The sequence below is a fragment of the Vulpes lagopus genome, chromosome 2 (assembly GCF_018345385.1).
Source record: "Vulpes lagopus strain Blue_001 chromosome 2, ASM1834538v1, whole genome shotgun sequence".
Lineage (NCBI taxonomy): Eukaryota > Metazoa > Chordata > Mammalia > Carnivora > Canidae > Vulpes > Vulpes lagopus.
Genome location: NC_054825.1, coordinates 166,651,883 through 166,661,324, shown reverse-complemented (window position 1 = coordinate 166,661,324; position 9,442 = coordinate 166,651,883). Strand labels below are relative to the sequence as shown.

Sequence of the window (9,442 nt, the reverse complement as noted above, 5' to 3'; positions counted from 1 at the left end):
TATGTGGGTGTGGGTGAAGCTGTTTTTCTGTGTGGCCATATATGTTGCTGGTCGTGGGTGAATGTCTGAGTGCCCGCATGACCCTGTGAGTATGTGCCGGTGACTGTGTGGACGTGTGGGCCACCTGTGTCGGGGTGTAAGGGTGTGAAGATCTTTGGGCAGCCAGGGTATTTGTGTGTCTCCTTAATTCTGTGGGAGAGATGAGGGGCTTAGACAGGACAGGGAACGAGGGGTCACTCCCTGTCTGCTGCTGGAGCCGAGTCATTGCCTGCTGGTGGTTGCTGTGTCATCTCCTAGTCCTTGTCCCTACTTCCAGACTGATGGCAGACAGAGGGGGCGTAGGGGAATGGGGTGGAGGGCAAGCTTGAAGCTGGACTTTTGTCTGGAAACCTTGACCTCCCCAGATTGCCCCCTGTGTTCCTCCAGCCTTCCACATCTCCCCATCTCCTCCCCACTATCAAAGCAGGGAACGAAGATTCTGCTGGGAATCAGGGTCCACCCACCCCCTCCTGCTCTGCCTCAGACCTGCTGTGTGACCCTGAGCCAGAGCCTCCCCCTCTCTGGGCTTCAGCAATCTCAAAGCGCTTCTCCCTCCAGGGCCAGGTTTGGCTCCACACTGGAGGGGAAGTACCGAACCCAGGATCTCTGAGATTTGTGAAGCAGCAGGTGGGACCCTTTCCAGTGGGCGCTTAAGAGCCAGGGACTGTGGCATCCCAAATACCCAGATTAAACTCCTGAACTCTATTTCCTAACTGGGAGGGGCCGCAGGGAAGCAACTCTACCCCTCTGTGCCTGGGTCACAACAGTACACTGTGAGCAGACAGGCAGGTTCGCAAGGCTTAGAGCTTCTGCTCAGTATCACCGTTATCATTTCAACAATCCCAAGACCCAGTTTCTTCAGGGAGTTTCGCTGAACCAGGCAGTTCTCAGAAATCAGGAAGAAAGTAGGAGCTCTGGAGTTTAACATTCTGGGTTTGAATCTCTTGCCATCGGATCCCAGGCAAGTCACTTAACCTCTCTGAGTATTATTTTCCTCTTTTAGAAAGTGAAGATTTTCCTCCCTTAACCTTCAAACACCGTTTCGAGGATTACAAATCTCATATTCAAAGGCTTAGTACAGGAGCTGGTATTTGGTCATTGTTAAATACAGGGCATCTATTATTATTTTTATTTTATTCATGAGAGACACAGGCTGAGAGAGAAGCAGGCTCCCTGCGGGGACCTCGATGCGGGACTCGATCTCACCCGGGATCAGGACCCGAACCAAAGGCGGACGCTCAACCACTGAGCCACCCAGGCGCCCAGCATCTATCATAACTATTAATGATTCTTCACGCACACATTCGTTCTGTCTACAGGTAGGATTATAACGCGGGAAGGAGAGGTTACCAACCCCGTCAGCAGGGACGCTTCATCCTAAATTTCGCTCTCTACCCGCTCCGAACCTGCATACCTCCCCCGAACGCCGGGCTGCGGGGCCAGCGGGTTCCAAGACACACATCCTTTGTCCAGCCGGGAAAACTGAAGCTGAAACTCAGAGCGGGAAAACACTTCCCGAGTCAGGGCCGAAAGCCTCCAAGAGCCTCGGGGCTCCACCCCCACCTCCACTTTCACCTGGAGCAGCAAAACCCCTCCCACTCCGCTCGAGACTCAGTTTCCCCACCTACGTGACTCACGCCACGCTAGCCAGGGTCTCTTCCTGGGGATCTGACCTTCCTCTTGAGCGAGGGCGCTGCACCCCCGGGAGAACTGAGGGGGCCTGCCAGAGGTGAGGGGTGCCCGCTTCTCGGGGTCTTCTCCAGGCTAGTTTCAGAGCCTATTAATACTCAGCCCCCGGGGCGGCGCGGTACTGCGCAGGCGCGGGCGGGTTCCGCAGGCGCGCGGGGTGAGCGCGCGAGCGAGCGAGGGATTCCCTCTGACGTAATTGCTAGGATACCAAACAAACACTCAGCCGCGCCGGCCGAGCTCCTTATATGGCTAATTGCGTCACAGGAACTTCTGGGAGGCGGGGCCGGGATCCCCTCCCGCCGAGGGCTCTGGAACGTAGCCCCCACGACCCCCAGGGTCGCGAAGGTGATGCAGGTGGACAGACCGAGGCCAGGGCAGACCTCTTGCCGGACGGCGCGGGGCTGCGTTCGGCGGGGCCAGAGATTTTAGGAAGTTTGTGGAGCTTGGGTAGGGTGACGTAAGCAGAGAGGCGGGCCCCGGGCATATAAATACAGGCTGGCGGCTTTGGGCTTCATTCATAAAACTGAGAGCTACGGCCTCGGCAGGGACAGGCGGAGCTGGGACTTGGGGACTTGATTGTTGTGGTTCTTCTTGGGGGCTGTGAAGTTCAGCTTTTTTTTTTTTTCCGGCGAGAAAGTTTTGGGGGCTGGATTCTTCTAGATAATTCTACATTTTATCTTGGAGGAGCGACTTACTCTTTTTGTCTTCTTTATTACTCCCCTCCCCCCGTGGGACCCGCTGGACGCGTGGAGGAGACCGCACCCGAAGCAGATTCTGTACGGCAAGACAGCGCTTTCAGCCTCTGGGGGAGCGATCCCCCCCCACGCCCCTGGGTCCTACGGAGCCTGGACTTTCGAGGCACAGCGGCATCTTGTGGGGGCCTGGGCACCGCAGAGGAATTGCACAGAAACTTTGCCATTGTTGGAGCGGGACGCTGCCCTCATCCCGAGTTTTCTCGGACAGCGCGCTTTGGGGACGCGCTCGGCTCACCCCGGACTCGCACCTTTCTTTTCCACCCGGCCATAGCCTTGGCTTCCCGGCGACCTCAGCGTGGTCACAGGGCCCCCCCTGTGCCCAGGGAAATGTTTCAAGCTTTCCCCGGAGACTACGACTCCGGCTCCCGGTGCAGCTCCTCACCCTCCGCCGAGTCTCAGTATCTGTCTTCGGTGGACTCCTTCGGCAGTCCACCCACCGCCGCCGCCTCCCAGGTAAGTTCTGGAGGGTTGGGGTGCTGCTTTACGGGTTTTATTTCATTTATTTTTTTAAATCGGGGTGGAGCGAGCAATCCCCTCTCCCCAAATAAAGACGCACCGAAACTCAGGATCTGAGAGGAGACAGGCTCACCGCACACTTTGCAAACTGCAGAGTCGGGACGCGTTTGCAATTGGTGGTGTGCGCGGATCGCAGGGAGGGAACGCGGAGGGGTAAGCTTGGGGGTGGGGAGAATGCTCCGTTCAGTGCAACGTGTATGCGGTGGCAGGGCTGAGAACTTTTAGCTCGCTCCGGGACTGCTCCCGACTCAGTCCCCAACCTGAAGCCAGCGCAGTTAGGCAGGTGGGCGAAACCCCAGGGAAGCTGCCAACGACCTCCTCCCTTTTCCTTCTCCATCGGAGCGCCTACTCCGGCATCGGGTTGCCCTCGATCCCGCCGGCAAGCTGGCCTCGAACCCTCACTTGGAAGCGCAGCCTCCGCCTCCTGCGCGGAGACGTAACGGGGGACCCGTGCGTAACGGCTGACGCGCTGGAATCCTCCGTCTGACGCGGGGCACGCACGGCGCGCGGCGCCCCCTTCGTCCGCCCCGCCCCTGACGTCCCGGAGCGTTCTATTTTGGAACGCCGGGGCCACGTTGCTAAGGGAGGGGGCAGCCCGGCGCTCCGATTGGCCGCCGCGGCGCGGGCTTTGGCCAATCAACTTTCCCTTCCTATTTGTAGGGTGCAGTTCCCTTCCCCCTCCCCTCCGTCCCCGGAACTCGTGGTTCCTCGGCACTGGGGTCTCCGTTACGGGCCTCTAGAGGCCGAGTGATGGGATTCCTGTCGCGACAGGAGGGACCCTCTGCGATCCAATGGATCCACGAGGACCTTGCGGGGATCAGGACTCTCCGATCTCAGGGGCGGCGGGCGTCCGTGCGCCGGGATCTCTTTGGGAAACATGGGTGGCCGTCACCCTCTTCCCAGGGCACACACAGACACAGTCCCAATCCCCCTGCTCCGGACGCCCGAGCCCTCCGCTGTGTCCGAAGAGGGGACTACCCAGGGTCTAACCCTGGGGGAACCAGCCAGGTGGTCTCCAGGAGCCCCGCCCCCTCTGGGTTTCCAGGGCTCTGATTGGCCAGTGAGCCAGCCCATCCCTCACCACGCCCCCGGGAGAGTAGTTAAGCCTGCCGAGCAGTTCTAGGATTCCATTTGGGGGTGGGGGTAGATGAGCGCCGCTGGGACTGGGGGGGCTCAGGACCTGCTCCATTCGTTCCCCGTGGCAGGCTGAGGGAACCCGGGTCGTCACTTTTCTCTACCTGTCCGTCCACCGTAACCTGTCACTTGGCCTCACTCCGTGGAGAGACAATTACTTGAAACGTTGTTCTAAACTCCTAGGCCTGTCCCCCAACACCCCTTTAACTAAGAACCCCCCCTCCCTGCACGGAGGTCTCATGGACCTTCCAGTCTCTCGTCCCCCCGGCTCAGAGGAGTGTGTGTATGTGTGTGAGTGTGGAGGAAGGCTTGGCCTAAGGCCTCTCCCTCTCCCTCCCCTTGCCTCTGGGGTGGGGGTGGGGTGTTGTGGCTGTGTGTGTGGCTGTGACTCCTTCCCGGGGGTTCTGTCACCCGGCTGTGTCCAGCCTCCTCCCCACCCCCCCACCTAAGAGTCACCAACCCGGGGTGTGATTCACCACCCGCTGGAACCGTGCAACCTTTCCCCGAAGAAGAAGGAGGAGGTAGAAGCCAGTTGAGCAGAAATCCTCTCATTAACCACTGCGTCACGGTGTAGTGGAAGGGTGGGTGTTGTGGCTTTTTGCCTGTGACACACACATCCACACCCGCTCGCCCTGTGCTCACTCACGGGGTCGGTGTGTGTATGTGTGTTGGGTGTGTGTGTGTCGGTGTCTCTGTTTGTGTGTCTACGCCTGTGTGTGTATGTGTCACCCCGTAGGAGTGCGCCGGTCTCGGGGAAATGCCCGGTTCCTTCGTGCCCACGGTCACCGCGATCACAACCAGCCAGGACCTCCAGTGGCTCGTGCAACCCACCCTCATCTCTTCCATGGCCCAGTCCCAGGGGCAACCACTGGCCTCCCAGCCCCCGGCTGTCGACCCCTACGACATGCCAGGAACCAGTTACTCCACGCCGGGCATGAGTGGCTACAGCAGTGGCGGAGCTAGTGGCAGCGGTGGGCCTTCCACCAGCGGAACCACCAGTGGACCTGGGCCTGCCCGCCCCGCCCGAGCCCGGCCTCGGAGACCCCGAGAGGAGACGGTGAGTAAGGGGCACCCGAACTTGGGGCTGGGAGTGGGAAGCAAGAGAGGTGGGAACTTTCTCACCCATGGGGTGAGGGACCAGCAAGGCTTTAGTGCCACAGAAATCTTGCCCACAGTCAGTGAGGACCAGAGGGGTCCTCTTCTGGCCCTTGGGCCTTCTGGAAGAAGAGGAGGTTTGGAATGGATGGAGGCAGTGCATCATGCCCCAAACCTCATGGCCTCTGTCTCCCTTATTCAGCTGACTCCGGAGGAGGAGGAGAAGAGAAGGGTTCGCCGGGAACGAAACAAACTGGCAGCAGCTAAGTGTAGGAATCGTCGGAGGGAGCTGACTGACCGGCTCCAGGCGGTGAGCATGGTCCCTGGGGCAGGGTGAGGGTACATTGACCCAAGGTGGGGGGCTCCCCCATCCACTACCCCTTGCCACCTGCGCCTTTGGCCTGACTCACTGCCAGAGGTTCCTCTCAAGGAACTCAGGTACGGGTGTGGCCAGACAGTGTAAAACACCCCCCCCCCCCGCCCCGCACACACAGCCCCTCATGTACTCCCTGCCCTGCCTGCCCTGGCTTATGACCTTTAACAGGTCCTGTCCTCTCTCCTCCCTTTCGGGCTTGGGCAAGCCATAACCCATTTTGGACTCAGTTTCTCCATCTCTTCAACCCCTCGTGGAACCTTCCTGGTTCCTCCTAGTTTTGGCATTCCGGAAAGTCTGGGAAACAAAATGCTTTTCTCCTAGGTCAGTTTCTTGTCACATGCACCCGTGCTTCTCAGACCATGGGCAGGTGGCATCTGCCACCACTCCCTTCCCTTTTTTACAATTCACCTCGGTCTGGGAGCTGTGCCTACAGGGTGACCTGCTGCCCTTTGAGGAAATCAGGGCAGAGGGGGTGGGATCCTCTCCTTCCCTGTGCCACCTGGCCTCTTCCCTGGGAGACGGGGAGGGAAGGGTAACGGAGAAGAGGAGGTGGCATTAAAATCATGTAACGATTGCTCATTCATTCAACAAACCTCCGAGTGCCTCTTGCAACCAGAGCCCCCCATATGTCTACCCTTCTCAGTTCCCACTGAACATATGGGGAAAATGGGCTCCTCGGAGGCAAGACCCTTGTCCCAAGTCCCATCCATAGCACACCGGGACCCCCATATCGGGAGGTCTCTCCTCTCCATGTGGAGCTGCCTTCCAGCCCCCGGGGGCCTCCGCAGCACGTCTAAGGGAGCTGGTTTCCCCCGACCCACCTTCTCTGGTCGCTCACGACTTTTTCTCCTTCCCTCCTCTCCACGACTGCGCCTCAGGAGACAGATCAGTTGGAGGAAGAAAAGGCAGAGCTGGAGTCGGAGATCGCTGAGCTCCAAAAGGAGAAGGAGCGTCTGGAGTTTGTGCTGGTGGCCCACAAACCGGGCTGCAAGATTCCCTACGAAGAGGGGCCGGGTCCTGGCCCGCTGGCGGAGGTGAGAGATTTGCCGGGGTCAGCATCCACTAAGGAAGATGGTTTCAGCTGGCTGCTGCCGCCCCCGCCAGCACCGCCCCTGCCCTTCCAGACCAGCCAAGACGCAGCCCCCAACCTGACAGCTTCTCTCTTTACACACAGTGAAGTTCAAGTCCTCGGCGACCCCTTCCCTGTTGTTAACCCTTCGTACACTTCCTCGTTTGTCCTCACCTGCCCGGAGGTCTCCGCGTTCGCCGGCACCCAACGCCCCAGCGGCAGTGACCAGCCCACCGACCCCCTGAACTCGCCCTCCCTTCTTGCTCTGTGAACTCTTTAGACACAAAACAAACAAACACAAGGGAGAGAGATTTGGAAGAGGAGGAGGACGAGAGAGAGGGGAAGAGACAAAGCGGGTGTGTGGCCTTCCTGCCTCTCCTGTCTGACTCTCTGCGACCACTGTCATCGGACAGGAGGACCTCCTTGTGTTTTGTGCCGCCTCTTGTTTCTGTGGCCCGGTGAGGCCAGAACGCTGGTGACTTTGGGGGCAGGGGTTGGGGAGGGAATGGACCCCCCCCCCCCCAGCTGCCGGTTGGCCCTTTCACCTCAACCCAACCTCTGGGGATGGGAGGGGAGAGGGTGGGGGGAGGGCGTCTCGCTTTGGGCGGAGGGAAAGGGGTACTGGTGGTGAGCTGCGGGGTGGACTGGAGTCTTCCCAGAGAGGCCCGACAAGGAAACGCCACAGACCACTGCCCCACGATGTTGCCCACGCCCACCCTTCAGGGGGTAACCAGGCCCAGGTGGTTCTCCCTGCTTCCCGGACCTTAGCTTATTTATCTGACATTTCCACGTGGTTAGATCCTCCTCTGAATTGAGCCTCCCTTTAAGGGAAGTTGATGCACCCTATGATAATCTCCTTCCCTGCCACCCAGACTTAGTCTGAAATGTGAACCTCCCTCCCTGGCTGTCCAGCCTCTCCCTCCCAGCAAAAGTGGCTCTGAATTTCTGGTCTCCTAAGGATCCCCCATCACAACCACCGTCCAATTCAGCCCCCAGTCCTCCTTTCTGATTACAGTGTTACCCCAAGCCTCCCAGCCTGGCTCAGCCTTCCCTCCTGGCCTTCCTTGCTGGGCCTCTCTGATTCAGGCGGCAGGGGGGCGCTGTGATGCCCGTCCTGCTGGAGTGCTTTATACTGTGAACCGGGTTGGCCGGATTGTGGGGTGGGGGGCGGGGGGCGGGGGAGGGAAGCCCAGTGGGACAGAACCCTTCCTGGGGACGGGAGAGAATTGTGTTCCCCACGCCTCAAAGCCTTTCCTTGGTCTCCCCTCCTCCCAGCCGCCTCCTTCCTCCCCTCAACAGTGAGTTAGTTAGACTCCAGGGGTGACAGTATCGGAGAGTGGGGGTGACAGTTATCCACCCGCGTGGCCTCTGTCCTCAGGACCCCGCAGCCCCCAGCCCTGGCCTTCTTGTCTAAGGCCTGTCCCCCTACCCCGGCCTAGGACGCCCACTTCTCCCTCCTCGTGGCACCCCTACATCCTTTCTAGAAAGGGACTAATGGGAGGTTGCCAGGGGGCCCAGTATTTTTTTCCGGAGAAGATTTAAAGGCTGAGGCCTCGCCCCCACCCCCCAACCCCCCAACCCCAATATTTTCGGACTGGCAAACTCAAAGGGGCTGGACTCCCACAGTCTCAGCTTCCTAGCCCCCCAGGCCCCCAGCCCCAGATTCTTGGTTTGGGCTCCCCATCCCTACTCTTCCCGTGCTTCACCTCACGGGAATTCTACCGTGAGGCTGATTGTTTTTTTTGTTTTTTTTTTTTAATTTTAACTTCGGGTGGGCCACGCCGCCTTCTGTGCTGCATGGGAAACATTCCACGTGCCCCGTCCCCGCGCCCCCTGTCCCCGTGGCTATTTATCCCTTTCCTGGTTTCCGAAAGGCACTTATATCTATTATGTATAAATAAATATATTATATATGGGTGTGCGTGTGCGCGTGCGCGTGAGTGTGTGTGAGCGCTTCTGCAGCGTCGGCCTAGGTCACGTCCGGCCCCCCAAAGCAGTGCCGTTGAATTGGAAGCACTGCTTCTGGAACCTTCGAGGCAGCCTGTGTCAGGCTCCCGTTTTCCTCTGGCTGTCTCTAGCTGTCTCCTCTGATTGTCCCGGGCCCCTCTGGTCGTTTGGGGGCAGTGTCTCTGGCTGTCTCTTTCTCGAGTCCCTCCCACGCCGGTCTCTTCTCTGCCTGGTCTTGTGCCCGCTCCCCCCCACCCCCCAGTGTGTCTCTTTTCTGATGGCCCCCCATCCTCCCCAGCTGTCTCCTGACTCTGGGTGTGTTGGGGACATGAGATTTTACTCTTGTGAGCGAGCCTGAGGGATCATAGATTTTTACAACCTGTATCTTTTAAGGATTCTGGGTGTGAGTGTGAGACTGTGAGCAGGGCCTGCCCCTGCCGGACCACAACTTATTGACTCCGCGACTCCCCCCACCCCATGCTGTATTTGTGATTCTCTTTTTTTGTATTTTGCACCTGACCGTCGGGGGGCTGGGGCTGGCTGGCACTGGGCCACGACCCTCCCGCCATGGTTCTGCACTGTCGCCAATAAAAAGCTCTTAAATATGAGTCTGCCAAGCTGTAGGGTCTGTTTGTCCCTGATACCCGTCCCCCTCCTTTGGCAGGAGGGTGCCAGGTTAGATCTGCTGAGGGGGCTGGACACACACATCACACATTCTGGGACTCCCACTTGTGAATCAGTCTGTACCAGGACCACAGGACAGAGGAGGCTAAGCAGTCAGAGGACTTCCCACAGAGTTTGCCTCCTCTTAGAGGGACTGAG

General features: G+C 59.0%; 1 protein-coding gene across 1 annotated transcript; it reads left to right on the top strand.

The window, feature by feature from the left end:
• The first annotated feature begins 1,802 nt into the window (after nucleotides 1–1,802).
• Nucleotides 1,803–9,228, top strand: FOSB (FosB proto-oncogene, AP-1 transcription factor subunit). Its single transcript, XM_041746356.1, has 4 exons — nucleotides 1,803–2,936; nucleotides 4,870–5,190; nucleotides 5,431–5,538; nucleotides 6,483–9,228. The coding sequence occupies exons 1-4, from the start codon at nucleotides 2,811–2,813 to the stop codon at nucleotides 6,942–6,944; spliced, it is 1,017 nt and encodes a 338-aa protein (XP_041602290.1). The 5' UTR covers nucleotides 1,803–2,810; the 3' UTR covers nucleotides 6,945–9,228.
• Nucleotides 9,229–9,442: the final 214 nt, after the last annotated feature.